This window comes from Sceloporus undulatus, chromosome 8, assembly GCF_019175285.1.
Source record: "Sceloporus undulatus isolate JIND9_A2432 ecotype Alabama chromosome 8, SceUnd_v1.1, whole genome shotgun sequence".
NCBI classification, from domain to species: domain Eukaryota; kingdom Metazoa; phylum Chordata; class Lepidosauria; order Squamata; family Phrynosomatidae; genus Sceloporus; species Sceloporus undulatus.
The window spans coordinates 23352709-23369077 of NC_056529.1; the positions used below are offsets into that span (position 1 = coordinate 23352709).

Sequence of the window (16369 nt, forward strand, 5' to 3'; positions counted from 1 at the left end):
TGCCCCTGTGGATGATGGGCACCTGCTGCCCACCTGCACTCCATCCTCCTGCTGCTGCACCTAAGACTTGGTTCACAGGAGCCCCCTTTGGCTGCTGGCACTAGAGCTCTCTGGCAGAGGACTCTGAAGGCGTCACAGAACCGCAGACCCCAGTTGCATGGCATTGGACTAGGGCAATGAAAGGGGTGTCAGAGTGCCATCATGCCTACTGTGAATGAGAGCAAGACCTATCCACCCCACCCCAGCCCTGGATGGGCCAGATTGTGGGGTGATTTGTGGGGGACTCTAGCATTGAGGGGGTTCTGAGGTGGGTTTGGATGGAGGAAGAGCTCCCATTGCCCTTGCAATGGAAACAGATGGAAAGGTGCTGGGGTGATTTCTGTGAATGTCAGAAATAGATCCATGAACGGAAATGTCAGCAGCGATCGCAGGAATTAATCCTGTAGCTAATAATAATAATAATAATAATGGTGGAAAGCCGGGGAGGGGGGGGGGGGTGGGTGCCAGGCAGCTTGTTTCCTGGACAACCTTCTCCGTCTGTTGCAAATGTGAGAACTGGATTAGGATTTTTCCCCTTCTTGGCACTGAATACTTGCCATGTCTGCATCTTAGAAAGCTTAAAAGGGGCTACACTGGGCCCTTGCTAGGGTTGGGTTCCAGGACCAACATCTCTGGATGCCAAAATGGCAAAATCAAGGGTTGCTTTTCGGAAGAATAAGTCTGAAATATTTTTGAAGCGGTGGATGGTTGAATCCGTAGAGAAGGAGGGCCAACTGTATGGCTCTTATGTCCTTGTCTAGTGTTTGTCTTCCTCTTGTGGAGACACCATACCCCTGGTCTGTGTTTCAGTAGCTTCTGGTCTAAATCCGGGTCCTTGCATGTGTGAACTGGGAGTTTAAAAACAGGGACTGGGTGCCTGCTTGGAGGCACAACTGTTAACTTGGGAAAGGGTCCTGCCTCCGCTGTCCCTTACAGCTCCTGGGCCCTTGCTTCTCCCCAAAGAAGGCTTGGCTTTCCTCTCAGCTCTCTCTCATTCTCTCTTGCAGGCCTGGGTGGGAGACATCCGGGGCGCCTGCCCTGCTTCTGCTGGGAACCCCATCAAAGCCAGCTGCCGCTGGATCGCCTTCAGCACAGAGGCGGCAGGTGAGGCCTTGGCAGGGCCCTGCCCTGGGTGTCTCTCATTACTCTCACTTACGTTGCTTGCCTGCCTGCCGCACTTTGACCCAGGAAGCCTTCAAGAGTTGTCCTGTTCAGACTTGACAGAGGAAACGGTTAGGAAAAGGCAGCAAAGCCACAAGGATGGGATGCTGAGCACAAGGCTTGGGCATCTGTCAGACCTGGATGAGGGGCACGGAAAGTGGCATGAGCTTCTTCTCTCCCCACATGCCCGCCTGGCTGCTTGGCCACCGGTAGCCCCTGGCTGATTCCTCCTCCAGCTGGGATTGCAAGATTGCAAGCTGATCTGCAAGGAAACATTCCTTGGAAACTTCAGAAATGCAGCCAGGAGGAGGAGGAGGCTGCGGACGGACAGTGGGCAGAGAGTGAGTCTGCATTTCTTGGCACTGGCGATGCAGAGCGTCCCAAAGGATTCTGCCTGGTTCGTCTGGTTGAAGCCTCTCCTAGGGGATCCCTGGCACAGGGCCTGTTCCTGGGAAGGGAAGGGGTCTGCCCCGTACCCAGAGAACCCTTCAAAGGGATTGCAGGACCCTTAACTCCAAGGGGACACAGTGGTCTCCTTCACAATACACAGTCACATAGGTTTGATCCCACTTTAATTGCTATGGCCCCATCCTCCTGCAGAATCCTGGGATCTGTAGTTTTATCAGCTCTTTAGAATTCTCAGCCAGGGAGCTGCACAGTGTGATGCACCCCTGGCAAGAAAGTGGAACCAAAGCGTCACAAGTGTGCAGGGTAACAGGGGCCATTGGGGTCGGGCTGCATGGCAGTAGATTTGGGAAAGGAGGTTCAAGGTGGCTTATTGTTGTTATGTCCCCTCAAGTCATTTCTGACTTACGGCAACCCGAAGGCAAACCAATCCTGGGGTCATCTTGGCAAATTTCATTCAGCAGAGGTTTACCACCATGCTTTCCTCTGAGGCTGAGAGAGAGTCACTCAGTGGGTTTCCGGGGCTGAGTGGGGATTTGAAACTTGGTCTCCAAGAGTCCTAGTCCAATGCTCAAATGGCTACACTTGCAAAAATTAAAAGTGATGCAGCTAAAAAAATACACAAAAGAAACACACCATATAAAATTAAAATATAATTACACTGTCATTTAAAAGTACTTAAAAGGATGATCATTAAAAGTGGAAAGAACAAATCAGGGCAGGTTCATAAGGGAGAATATGGTCCTTCAGAAGTGCACTGGTGGGTATGGGTGGGGAATCTGGATGCTCGGGAATAATGATGTGCCTCACATGCCTTATGGGCTTTCTCCCTTTTCCCAGGTGTGCTGGGCTTTGTGCCTCTGGAAAGCCGGAACGGGGGCAAGAGAGCCGTTTCGCAGCTGTGCTGCCACTCAGGTGAGGCTGGCATGGAGGAAACACCTGACCCTCCACTGCGATGCTGTGGGGCATCAGGGTTGGGCAGGAAGGTGGCTGCATTGTATGTATTTATCATGTAGAGGTAGTGTATGGGACGGGGTGGAAGGACATGCTGGGGCTGTCTTGGCTTTGCATTGGTGGTTTCGGAAGTTGCCAGGTGTGCTGCACAGCAGTTTCCCTTCCTTCTTGGCTTCCTGGTGCTTTGGAGAGCAGCTAGCCAGCGCCCACCCCCACTGAATCTGTACCCCCCCACAACCAAGGCCAGATTAGCAGTGGGGAAGAGGTTGCAATTGCTAGGGCTCTGTGCTGAAGGAAATGGAAAAGTGTCCCTGGCTTCCTCTTCTTCCCCCAGTCATTTCCTGTTGTTGTCATTGTCCTCAACATTTACTTGTGTAATTGAGCAAAAACTGCACCGCATCCGCTCTTCGCCTCACCCAAGTTGCAGGAATGAACATGCGCTCGTCCCTGAAGATGGTTGTGCTGCCGCTTAGTCTACTTTGGCATTTCAGTTATTGCTTATTTGTTCAGTTGTTTAATCTTGATGCCACCATGTGTAGAGAAATGCAGATTCAACCTTTTGGGACTACTCTGGCACCCCAGCCTGATTTGATCTGTTCTTGACACCATCATCTAACCTTCTGGAGGAAGGGTTGCAAAAGGGCCCCCCCCCATAATTGTTGGACAGGGACCCTTGAAAGGGGGGTATTGTGAGGCTGAATCCCCCAAGAATAGGCTAGTGAGGATTTAGCCCCACCTGAAATAATCTGGCCTCCTCAGGATTTATCAGTCAGAAATATACTAAATGGCCAAGCTCTAAGAAAAGAGAGATGAAGGCTGCAATTGTTGTTAAGCCCAGGACACAATGAAGCTTGCCTACCATCAATTCTCTGCATGCCTACTTTGGAGTAAGCCGCATAGAATACATGGAGCACATTTCTAAATAGGCATTGTATGTGTAAAAGTCTGAATACTGAAGACTATTGCAATGATAATAGATGGCAGAAGTAAATTGCAAGGACTTAACAACAACCTGTTTGCCAATGTTGAGACTACTACCTCCCCACTTTAAAAATACCAGTAGGTTTGTGGGGCTACTGGGAGCTGAGCATGGCTTCCATCTCAGTTCTCCTTCAGTTGGGCTGCCATGGCTTCCAGGTATATGCGTCTGCATGCCAAGGCCTTCCTTGGCAGCCAGGAACGTGAGAGCAAAGAGATGCCCCTGTTTTATGGGGGTGCTGTGCCACTCAGCAGAGTGAGATTTCCTCAGCCCTGAGGGGGTCTTGCCTGGCCATCTTTCCAGCAGACTCCTGCTTCCCAAAGCTGGCTACTCCCACCTTCTTGTTCCACTCGCCAAGGCTTCCATGGGATCTTGGAGGCCTTGGACCTTCATGCCTGGAGGCAGGCCAAAGAGGCCAATGCATCATGGCCACAATGGCTCACTGGTGAGGGCAGAGCAAAAGCCAGGAGGCTGAAATCCCCCCTCCCCCAGTGCCCTGGCCATGGCTATGGGAGGAAGGGGTTTGAGGAAGGGTTCCCTTACTGGGGGCTGGGCAGAGGGTGGGTGCTTGGCTGCAGGGCAGATGGTCCTGTGGGGAGATGGTTGCATCCCAAGGAAACCAGAGTAAGCCTCCTCCTGCCCCCATCTTGTGGGCTGGTGGCTGTCAGGCCTGTGGAGATGGGAAATCATGCTGCGACCTACTTTTGCTTGGTGTGCCAGTTGCCTTAGACAGGCTGCTAGCTGCTGTGCCAGACTTCCGCCCGTCCGCACCCCATGCCCCCCGCCCCATCTCCAGTGGGTTGCTTTTTGGACGGCAGTTGAAGCAGCTCCTTCTTGAGGGTTGTGGAGAGCCAGGACCTCACGAAAAGTGGCAGAGACAGGGTAGCATTCCGGGGTGGCTACTCCCAGGACTGGCTGCCTGCCTGTGGGGGTGTGGGGCTGGCTGGTTGTTTCCCCATGTGGCCTTGCCAGCGGCTTGTGGGTCTGCAGACCCCCATGCCCTGCAGCAGAAGGATCCCTCCCTCCCACCCATTGCAAAGGAATGTTGGACAAGGCCTCCAGCCTGGTGACTTAACTCCTTCTTGAACATGAAGAGGTTTGCTAAGGGTGCCTGTCGTCCCTTTCCTCTTAAAGGATTCTGTTTCTTCCACCAGTCTGACGTTAAATGGCTGCTCTCCAGATGCAAAGGGATCATAGAATGATAAAAGAATGATCCTTGATGCATGAAAGAGCTCCAGGAGTCTCCCGTTCTCACCTGTGAGAGAAAGAGGCAGCATCTCCCTTCCTGCCACACGCACATCCTTCCTCCTCCTCATTGTCATTGTTACTATTTTATTTGTTTATATCCCACCTTTTTCCAGTAAGGGCTCAAGGCAGCTTGCAGAAGCTTAAAACAGCTGAACATTCACATGGTGCAGGAATTGAAAATCTAATTATCAATCGAATTAAGAGCAGTTGAAGGCATGAACGTTTATTTAGAAATGAGGAAAACAACAACTATAGACAAACTCTCTCTCTCTCTCTCTCTCATTTTGCCCAGATGTGGTGAAAGATTTGGACTTTTCTCCCTTCGATGAGCAGCTCCTGGCCACCGGCTCCGCTGATGAATCTGTGAGTGTGTGACCGTGCCTCCAGTGTTGGGGTTCTTCAGAGCCACCCCAAATCCTTGCCGTAGGACAGATCTGGGTGCATTCCACTGTAGTTGTAAAACGTTGGGAGTGCAAAGGCTCCCCAAAACTCCCCAGGTTCAAATCAAAGCACGGAAAAGCCAACTTTTCTTGGGCTGCAACTTCCAGAGTTTCCTGGCCAGCCGGGCAAGTGGACACAACAACGGGGAGAGTCAGAGTGTTGTCAGAAGGAATTTCCCTGAACCCTGCAGAATGCATCCCAGAAGGGTTTCAGGGTGCAAGAAAGAGAAGGGGGTGTAGGGGTAAAGATGTGGGGTGATGATATGAGAAATGCATGAGTTAAACCCAGTTCCCAGCTGCCTTTTACTCTTTGCAAGTTAATTCTTGCAAGTGGCAGTTGTGGGATGAGGAGGGGGGGCAGGTTGTGAATTCCATATGAATTATGTGCGCACACACAGCAAAGCTAATGTAAATGCATCCCACATGGCATGGTGATTAGCTGCCTCTTTAAGCAAGAGGAGTCCAAAATTTGGAACAAAGGTTTCCTTATTTTGGCATTGCTGCTTTTGTTGCTGTTGTGGGCCTTCAAGTCATGTCCAATTTATGGAGACCCGGAGATGAACTTGTCACGGGGTTCTCTTGGCAAGATAACTCCAGAGGAAGTGTGCCTTTGCGTCCCTCTGAGGCTGAGAGAGAGTGTGATTTGCCCAAGTCCACTGAATGGGTTTCCATGGCTGAATTGGAATTTGAGCCCTGGTCTCCCACAGTCCAAGCCCAGCATCCAAACCACTGCACCCAGCTGGTTCTTCTTATTTATTGAGTGCAACTTCCAGAATCCACAGCCAGCATAGCTTCTGGAAGAGTCCAAAAAGAAGCAACAGTTTCCCAAAGGGCTGTTCAGAGCTTTGGCTCATGGCCCTTATGTCTTTGTGGCTACTTCTCCTCAGATCAAGGTATGGCGCCTTCCGGATGGTGACCAGGAACTCCCATCTCCCCCCCACGTGACCCTGGGGACAAAGGGTGGCCCAGTGGACACGGTCCTCTTCCACCCCACGGCTGATGGCGTCCTGGCCAGCGGGGCCCAGAGGACAGTGAAGGTCTGGGATGTGGAGCGGCAAGAGACCCTGACAGGTGAGCTCCCAGGGGTGTAAGGGAGGCCAGGAAGCAGGAGAGGAGCCAGGGCAGGGACCCCCACCCCGTCCCCCTGCCCACCCTTCTGTGGGGCTCCCTGGTGGATGCCTCTGAGGCCATTCTCAAGCCATGGGTAGGATTGAAAGTACCATGCATGCCACTGTTTTAAGGGAAAGACTGGGTCCAGAATGCGCTCTCCCAACACCAGGGAAAAGAGGGAATGGATCACCAGTTGATCCTTGAGGTCAGGTAAGATGGAGGATGCAAGGAGAAGAGAGTTCTGAAATAGCAGCAAAAAGGAGAAGCTTGACGCAGAGAAGAGGAAGACAGGCAGGAAACGGGAACCGCACGGAGGCCCTGTCGCATGGCAACTCCGTCACATGGCGGCTGCGTTCCCTGCAAAGAATCTCCTGCCAGGCCCAGTTTTAGAAGGTACTCAGTAGGGGGATAGGGTTTCTCTTCCTGGGTGGCAATTCTTCCTTCCCAGCACAAGAAAGAGGCATTGTCCCCCCTTGGCCCGTCTTCTCTGTCTGTGAACCTTCATTTCTGCCAGGGCCTGACTGTCCAAAATGCCTCAAGGTGATGCCCAAGAGAGGGCTAATCCAAGCAAGTTTTGGAATTCCACAGAAACACTATCTTGGGGGGAAGCCCTGCTTGTTGTTAATGGCCATTGAGCGGACTTTGATTTATGGGGACCCTCTGAATGAGAGACCCCCAAGTCACCCTCTCATCAACAGCCTCACATGAACGGTTTTTGCAAAACTCACAGAAGCCGTTGTAGCTTTCTTGTTGGAGTCCATTTCCATTTTGAAATGGAGTCCATCCATTTGCCACCCACCTTGCCAAATATTACTGCTTTTTCTGATGAGTCTTGTTGTCTCATGACCTGTCCAAATGATAAGTTGAAAGTTATCATCCATTTTCAATTTATGTAAGTAATATCTGGCCACTATTTTCATTTGTTTGTTGGTTAATGTCCAGCTGTAACCCTGCTTCCAGCAAATGTTAGGGTGGGTAACCGTGTGCCAGCTCAGGAGAAAAGCAGAAAGGAATGGTGGTGGACATTTGTCCACTTTTGTGAGGGAAGATGAGCGAGATGGCCACCTCTCAGGGATGCTTTAGCTGTGTGGATTCCTATACTGGGAGAAGCGAGTGGATTAGATGGCCCTTGGGATCCTTTCTATGATTCTACAAAATATGTGGCATCCTGGGATAAAGGAGGAAATTCAGCAAGCCCCAGTAGGCTCCGGTTGATGCTGCTTATCCATCTGCCGGATTGGCAAAAAGTCAGGGGCTCAATGGAAAACTAATCTGCCTCCTCCTTTCCTCCAGAGCTGGAGTGCCATGAAGACCAGGTCCAGAGTCTGGCTTGGAGTCTGGATGGATCCCTCCTGGGCACCTCTTGTAAGGTAAGCAGTGCCCACGGATGCTGCTAAATCTGCTCCAGGTCTTAGGCTGAACAGTAATGGGTCCATTCCAGGTGGGGAGACCTGTGGGGATTGTGCCTTTAAAACCTTGAACTGCTTCATTGCCCTCCCAGCATTGGAGCCACGGGTGTCTGTATGCATGCGTATGTGTAGGGCAACTAGGGAGTTCAGTAGGAATTTGGGTCTACAGGGCTCATGCTTCCACTGTTTCTTTATTTTTTATATGTTGTTTGTCCTACTGTTCCTCTCTCAAAAAATGAGACTCAAGATCACTAGCAACATAAAATGAATAAAACAAAATAGAGACACACCTGTCAATCAGATTAATGAAAACATCAGGCATCTTTAAGCAATTACAAGCCATTTAAAAGAGATGCCCACAAAACAACCAAAGGCACCCTCCCCTCTTACCCTTGAGCTGGCCAGTGGCCTGGCCTTAGGGGTTCCCAATACCAATGCATCTGAACTGCGATGCACACTGCCTTTGCTGGTGCAAATGCTGGTGCAAGAAAGGTTTGGTACAGGGAGAGCAGCCAGCCCCCTTTTGTGCCAAGAGGCTGCCATCCTGACCCAGCAACAGAGAGCGGGAGAGGCCAAATTGTCTTCAGTTAGTAGGTTCCTCCCACCACCATATTCCTTTCCTTTTTTCTTACCACCCCACCCTCAGTCATTAAAAAGGGAAACAGTAGAATAGCTGCACATTTCAATTTTTATCAATGCAAGGACCATCCCCACATCCCACCCCATCTTTCTCCATGTGCTTTATGAGGCCTGGTGCCCCCAACTTTGTAAGGATGAGTCCAGTACCCCAAGTGGACGCTGTGTGGCGCTGTGCGCATGTGCAATCCGAGAGGCACTTCCTAGGTGGACCTCCTTCATCCAGTAACAAAATTCATAGTCCATGTTTTGGTGATCCCTTTAAAATCCCCTGCCTTCTGATTAGCCCAATAAAGGTTCTTGTCTCAATATGGCCGGCGTTGCACTTTCGTTTATCATCAGCATGGTTCCAGCTTTTCTTCCATCCCAAAAAGGTTGCTTTCCTAAATCTGGGGGCCTTGCCCCACAAACCCCCTGCTCAGATGACATTGCTCTTTGAAAGAGTCTGGGGTGATACCCCGGTTGGTTTTTATTTTGGGGAGCAGCAGAGCAGCCAGTGTGCCAGGTCATGGCCCTTTGAGGAGGGGGAGATCCAGAATTTGGGGAAGTTACTTTTTTGAAACTGTAGTTCCAGACTCTCCCAGTTAGTGGCTGCTCTGGGGGTTTCTCTCCATCAAAGGAACTTTTCCAAGTGCAAGGGAGATTAGTTTGCCATTTCCCCCTACTACTAAAACCTGGTGGGCTGAGCAAAAAGCAAGAAGGAGCAGAGGTCCCAGATAGCAAAGGTACATCGCCTGCTCTTGATATTGTCAGCACTTTCTTCTCATTCATATTTACTGCTCGCAGGAAGGATTAGAGCCAAAGGCCCAGTTGGTTTATACCCTGCTGATTTGGTTTTTATGTATGTTATGAAGTTTTGTTTAGATCGGTTGTTAAAAACCAGTAATGAAAATGCAGTTGCTAAACAGAAGATGGAAATCTCAGCTGCTTTGTGGATTTTGTTGCGTGGCCAACACAGCTATCCTTGAATATGTTACACTGCCAATATAGTTATATTGTTACTGTGTACTAATTAGATGGATCAGTTTTATATTCTCCTTGTCGGAGGCTGTGAAATCTTGCTTTCCCTCCCTGGTTTCCTCTGTGGATGTGGTTGGCAGAGGGGCAAGGATGAGGGGGGGGGGCTTGCTCTAATGCATGGTACGGGTGGGGAGAGGGCTTGTCTGGTGAACTGGGGAGGGGAAAGAACCTGGGTCCTCATTTTGTTCGGTGGACCAGGATTCATCTTACCCCTCCGGACCTCCTTTTTTCTCTTTTCTTTTTCCTCAGGATAAAAAGCTGAGGGTCTTTGATCCACGGTCCAAACCCACGGCCTGTCAGGTATTTGCTTCCCTCTCAGGGGTGGGAGACACAGTGTGTGTGGGAGAAGATGGGACATTTGCTTAGGCTCGGGGCATTCTGGGATCTGTAGTCCGAAAAGGAAACTTTCCAAAATGTGCCTAGATGTCAACATTCCTGCACCATCCACTTTGGCCTAAGCCCTCACTTCTTCCATACTGTTGCGTGGAGCATGGAAAATAATAATTGCATTCACACACACACACTTGTCTGTTTGGCTTTCGCCTGCCCTTGTCTCTCCTTTGTCCTTGGCCAATGGAGGGAGTGGGTGGCTGGCCAGAGTCGCTCCCCTCCAGATCCTTTACTCCCCCCAAAGTTCCTTGATCCTCCAGACCCCATTGACGGGGGACCGCTGGAGAGAGACGCTCGGTTACATGTGCATGTGCAGCCCCTTTCTTGGAAAGCCAGAGAAGACCCCACTCATCCATCAACCCAGCCACTCCCTCCTCCCTGCTTCAGCCCCATGGCTGTGGGATTGTTTGGGGGAAGGAGAGGCCTCCCCCTCCTCTCTCACGCTGGGGTCACCCTGGGGGTCCCTGGCTCCCACTCTTAGCCTTCTCAGCCCCTCCTCCGAGGGGAGTCCTCAGCATCCCTGGTTCCCAAGAAAGCCGTGGGAAGGAGGAAGTGAGAGAGCGAGAAAGTGCTTGGCCTGCCTTTGGGAAGCCTATTTATAGCCCTGCCTCCCTCTTGGGCTCTCAGCTTGGGAAGGGGGATGCCTGGCTTCCCACTTCCGGCTTCCATCAAACCCCCCCCCCCCCTTTCACCATCTGTCTGCCATAGAGGAAGCCATAAAGACAGCCTAGGAAAGGCCGTGGCGGCTAGATCAGTGGCTAGGGTTGCGGGCGTAGCAACGGGTGCATTGCAACCACCATACCATCCCACCCTCCAAAGTGGTGCTTCTTTTCTCCTGGAAGGAGGGAGGCATTCATGATTCATGCACAGCCCCTCTGTCTTACTAGCTGCCTTCCTTGTTGCTTGCTTTAAAATAAAATTAGAGGTGTGTTTTCTCTTGGAGGGCAAGAGGCCAGGGTAAACAGCATCTTTACTCTGGTTCGGAAACCCTTGAACCCAAGGCTCTCCTCCTCCCTCCACCGGTCCTTTGTTAAGGTTTTGTTTTCAGAGGGCTGGGCTCTTGAGGAAGGTGGAACAGGGATGAGAAAGTTCTTTTGTTTCTTGGACTGTGACTTCCATCATCCCCCAACCAGCATGTCCAATTGGGAGAAAATTCAGGAAAGAAAGGAATTTGCCCATCCCAAGTGGAAGGCATTTAGAGCCAGTGTGGTGTAGTGGTTTGAGCGTTGGACGACAACTTTGGAGACCAAGGTTCAATTCCCAGCTCAGCCATGGAGTCCACTGTAGGGCCTTGGGCAAGTCACACTCTCTCAGCCTCAGAGGATGGCAACCCCCTTCACCTTTTGAAGGAACTTGCTAAGGAAACCCCATGATAGGTTTTCCTTAGGGTCACTGTAAGTTGGAAACAACTTGAAGGCACACCACCACCACAGTAACAACAAAGTGCCAGATCAGCAACACTGGAGTGGGATGCCTGCTTTGAGGCACCACCCTCACCGGCCATTTCCAAGGTGATGGTTGTTGTTGTTGTGTTTGTGAGTGAATGTGTGAGAGGGCAAGAGAGAGTGACGCACTTGCTGAGTTGTAGCAGTCCAGCTCTTGCGGAGTTGTAGGGTGGGAACTCCAAAAAAGGAGGAGGCTCCTTTGCCTGTGGGTGCAGGCAGAGGAAGAAGTGGGATGGAGACTGGGAAGGAGAGCCACAGAGTTGGGGGGGACCCTCAAGGGCCATGTAGTCTGAGCCCCTGCCATGGAAGAATGCACAATGAAAGAACCCCCGAGGGGCATCTTTTCTTGCAGCCTGAATGCAAAGTGCTGTACTTGTGTGGTGCTCTCTTAATCGCAACGTGCTTCTTCATCTGCCTTTTAAGACATCTGGTTTCTTTTGAAGATCCCAGGCAGGCTGGGTCACCCCACGGAACAGACTGACTTATTTTGCTGTGTGTGTGTGAAAGCTCACCCTCCTTTTCCCTTTGCACGGCTGAAGTGGTGCTTCCCTTTCTCCCTCTCCCACTCCTCAGTCTGCATTTTCCTGAAATTGGGGGAGTGGGTGGGAATGTTCCTGCAGCTGGTTTTCTCTTTGGAGCCCCTCAAAGGCTGAGAGCTTGTTGTTCGGGGGGGGGGGGCATGTGGACAGGGGCGGCATTTGGCTGCGATCCTGTTCCGACTCCTGTTTTCCAGCTGGGCATGCAAAGCCCTTTCTCCTGGAGGGGAGCCCCTTTCCTCTCCTTTCCCTCTGTTTCCAGGGTTGCCAGCCTGGCTTTCCAGCCCCCCTGCACTGCTCCCCTCCCATGCTGACCCACAGTATTTTGCTGCCTGAGGCAGAGGATTGTAGCCCTCCTTCCATTCTCTGGGGACAGAAACTGTCTGGAGTGGAGTGGCATCCAGTCCCAGTGGTATTTAGCCAGATTTTGAAAAAGGATCTTTGGTGGACTATAGCTCCCAGACTGGGGGATTGTGGTAGCTGTAGTCGCCCAAACAGATTCTGTCTTGATCTCTGTTTAGACCTTAATTTTCTACCAGAAGTTGGATCACCTCTTAAGGCCCCTCACTATATCTGAACAAAGTTTAGTATGTCTGGACTTGGCTTTTACAGTTTGAAAGACAGGCTCTGAGCACTTAGCTAAATTTGATGTGCTGAATGGTACCTCTGGAAGGCATCCTGAAAATCTCAAGGTTTGGGATGTTCTTAATGTGGCAACCAGAATGGCAAGAGACCAGCTGGGTTACTAACCAAGGGGACACAGACAGGGCTGGAGAGGGCAGGAGAGGAAAGGAGGAGGATAAGAAAGTGCAGAGGACACCGTGTGCCTTCAACTTGCCTGTTGAGCCCATCAGTTTCATAGGGTTTTCTTGGACCTCAGTGCTATGCTTAAATTTGACCAGTTGTATACAGTAATTCTGGATGCGGTAAAATAATTAAAGGCAGTGAAGGTTAAAGTGGGGGAGAAGGGAAAATGATGTAATATTACATCTTAAGAGAGTTCCAGCTACTGGCTTTTAAAAGGCTATTTCCTGGAGAACAGCCGCTTGCGCTTGTTGTTGTTGCTGCTGCTGCTGCTGCTGCTGCTGTGTGCATTCAAATCATTTCTTACTTAGGGATGCAAAGACAAACCTATCATTTTGGCAAGATTTATTATTCACACAGGAGGTTTGCCACCCATGCTTTCCTCTGGGGCTGAGAGAGTGTAACACGTAGCCAAGGTCTCCCAGTGGGTTACTATGGTTTAGTGGGGATTCAATCCCTGTCCTCCAGAACCCAGTACTCAAGCCGCCACACTGGCTTGTCTTTATGGCACTGATGTGTCCCTTTCGCCAGGACACTGCCTACTGATTCGGGACTCCTCACCCCTTTCAAGCAAGATAAGGCAGCTTGTCTGTAATGCCCTCCTTGCCAGGAGTGCCTGTCTGGTGGACCTTGGCCTGCGAGGGTAACTGGACATCCCTGGGTAGGGAAGGGCAGCGAATTCCTCCTCCTCCCCACCTTGCATTTTTGTGGTGGGGAGGCATGGCAGAGGCCCCAATGTGTTCTGTCTTCTCTGCCTCCTGCCATGGTGGGTTGGCACACGTGGCTCTCTCTGCCCTGCATGGTTCTCCTTACCCCATTTCCTGCGCCTGCTTTCCGTGGAGCCCACCAGCCCCCTTCCAAGGCCGAGACCGACATTCCTAGGTTTTTGTGCATCCACAGAGCCATTATTCCGCTATGGCTGAGCCAGGGAACTAATGTGGAAAACAGGCTTCCTGCCTCCGGCTGTGCTGGCAGCCGAGAAGCATTGCGGAGACTGGGGCTGGTGGTGGCCGGAGAAGAAGAGCCCTGTGGGCACTTGGCTTTCCGAATGGGGCTGGGAAAGGAGGCCTGGGGTGGCCAGAGCTCTTGGCGGCCCTCCTCTCTTGTTCAGGACTTGCCCATCCGCTCTCCTTCTCCCCGTGTAGTAAAAGAGGTGCCCTTGAGTGCTTGCATCTGGCCAAGAGCTTTTGCAGAAAACATTGTTTTGTTGGGAAGGGGGTGCCTTCTCCCCATTCAGGCATTGTCAGTGAGCTTTTGTGGTTTCTGTATTGTTTCACAAGACCGAATTTGCCCAGAAAGAACAGTGGAGCAGGAGGTCTGGGTACTGAAAACACACACACTTCCACTAAGCAGGGCCATCCAGCTCCCTTAAACTGGGGAGTGGGTCGGTGAGAACATTTTTTACCCCTCTGTACTTCCTCACTTCTGGTTTTGTTTTGGGCCATTTGGGGGACTAAGGAGAGAGAAACCACTGCATTTTGCAACATTTTTGGCTCCTTGATGGGATTTTGGGGGCCAAAAAACAAAACTGGAGGAAAAAAATTAAAGCTTTCTTGGCATTGGGGGGCTTTGCAGGGGTTCCCTGGGGAAGAACAAGGAGAGCTGCCAACATTTCCTGGATAAAAACTGGGACACACATGGCCCAGCAAGATCAGAACATGGCCACAAGGAGGGCAAAAGATTTTAAGGAAGAGGAAGATACAGAGCAACCATTTTAAGCAGAGGGACACTAGGGTTTATATACTGAGTTCAAAAAGGTCTGGTTGGGGATTCTGGGCTTTGTAGTAACCCCCCCCACCACCACCACCACCACCACACTTTTCTATGCTCTGGTTGAGGAGTCTGGGACATCCATATTTTCCACCTAATTTCTCCCTTCCCATCCCAAGCCCAATGGCAAAGACCATCTCTAGAACGTTATATAATAATAATTTGTTTTATTTATATACCACTATTCCAAAGATCATAGCGGTGAACAGCAAGTAAGCTAATTAGCAAGTAAGCTAATTTGCCCCCAACAGTCTGGGGACTCATTTTAGCTCCCTCCTCGGAAGGATACAAGCCTGAGTCGAGCTTGGACCCTTTTGCTGGTCTTGAACTCGCAACCTTGTGGTTTTGAGTGAATGGCTGCAGTACAGGCATTGAACCACTGCGCCACCAGGGCTCCTAAAGCCTTAACTGGAGAGCCAATGTGACAAGACTGTGACTCAATGGGGAGACCAGGGTTCGAATCACTGCTCAGCTTTTGAAACCCACTGGGTGACTTTGCGTAAGGCTCGCACTTTCAGCCCCAGGAAACTCTGCAGTAGGTTTGCCATAAGCTGGAAAAGACATGAAGGCACATGGCACGATCTGCAGAATGGACAGATGCTCCCCATCCCTCCTGGACAGACCTTGATGTTCTTTCCATCCTGCCCCGCAGAGCGTTGAGGCCCATGCAAATGCCAAGGACTCTCGGCTGATCTGGATCAATGCTGAAGGCTGTCTCCTTTCTGTTGGGTTCAACCAGGTACGGTACCAGCCTTGCCCTCTCCATCCTGAAGAAGAGTGTTGGCTGAAGGGCTGCGATGTGGGGGTCGGTGGTGTTGGGGGGCAGGAAGCTTCCTTATGGGCTTTGTTGTCTGCTGCCAAGTCAACATGACTCTTTGTTGTCACCTCCACTGGAGAGAGAAACCTAAGGCTGTGTCTGCACTGCAGAAATAATCCAGGTTGACACCACGTTAACTGCCACGGCTCAGTGCTAATGAATTCTGGGAACTGTAGTTTAGGGAGACATTTGGTCTTCTCTGTTAGAGAGTTCTGCTTGCCCACTAAACTACAATTCCCAGAATTCCATAGCACTGAGTCATGATAGTTAAAGTGGTGTCAACCTAGATGATTTCTGCAGTGCAGACCCAGCCTTAGTGTGTGTCATGAAAGTGTGTCACATTCACGTATCCATTATTGCTGCTGTTTTTGTTATAGTTCAGTCATTTAAAACTAGCCTAACCAGTTCTAATTGTCTTTCTTAAGTTGTGAAATAATTCATTATTGTTGTTAACCCCACAATCATCTTCTTCATCAACTGTGGCAACAGTGAAAACAAACCTAAATAAAGATTCACTCCCTGCAAGATTTAATTAAACGATCAGTAAAATTAAAACCAGTTGAATACATAAACCATTAAAAAGACAACAATAAATAGCCAATCCAGCATGTTAGGAAAAGTCGGTTCTTGGTAAGCATCAAAGGCCTGCAGGCATAAGAAGGGTTTGCTATTTATCGTTTACACGGTTTTAGTTTATGTTGGTTTGATTCTTTGCCATTTTTAGTGGGAGTGGGAGACACAATATTTTAAAAACAAATAGCTCCGTTTCTCCCCTCCCAATCTAAATTGAAATGCTGGGCTCCTTGGGCCAGGGATGCGCCTGTCTTGCAAGGAAGCAGAGGGTCTGTCACCTAAGGGACCCTCCTCTGGCCTCTTTTCCAGGTGAGGGAACGCGAAGTCCGGCTTTGGGACACCCGGAGATTCGGCAGCTCGCTGGCCTCCATCACGCTGGACGCATCACCCAGGTAGGATCCCCGGGAACGGAGATTGTGTTGTGTCTCCGTTGTTATGGTGAGCATGGCTCATGTGCTGGCATAAACGCTACAGGATGTGTGCGTGTGTGTTTGTGGGTATCAGGGAGAGAGAAAGATTTTGCTGCCTGTCCTTGGTTGCAGATTTGAGATGTGTCTGGGCCAGAGGTACCAGGGCCTTGCAATGAACTTTGCTAGTGGTGGTTGCTTTTGTGTTTTGCCCTCGCTGTGCATC

The 16369-nt window shown here is 50.6% G+C and overlaps 1 protein-coding gene across 2 annotated transcripts in view; it reads left to right on the forward strand.

Moving 5' to 3' along the window:
- LOC121914803 (coronin-7-like) overlaps positions 1-16369 on the forward strand; it is a 57084-nt gene that overhangs the window by 812 nt on the left and 39903 nt on the right. For both annotated transcript variants that reach the window (XR_006100587.1, XM_042438508.1), the window contains exons 2-9: positions 1047-1143; positions 2446-2520; positions 5079-5149; positions 6114-6297; positions 7630-7706; positions 9651-9701; positions 14999-15085; positions 16046-16128. Coding sequence is in view for 1 of the 2 variants with exons in the window: in XM_042438508.1 (XP_042294442.1) it covers positions 1047-1143; positions 2446-2520; positions 5079-5149; positions 6114-6297; positions 7630-7706; positions 9651-9701; positions 14999-15085; positions 16046-16128 (725 nt within the window). In the remaining variant the exon portion in view is untranslated. The remainder of the gene's footprint in view (positions 1-1046; positions 1144-2445; positions 2521-5078; positions 5150-6113; positions 6298-7629; positions 7707-9650; positions 9702-14998; positions 15086-16045; positions 16129-16369) is intronic.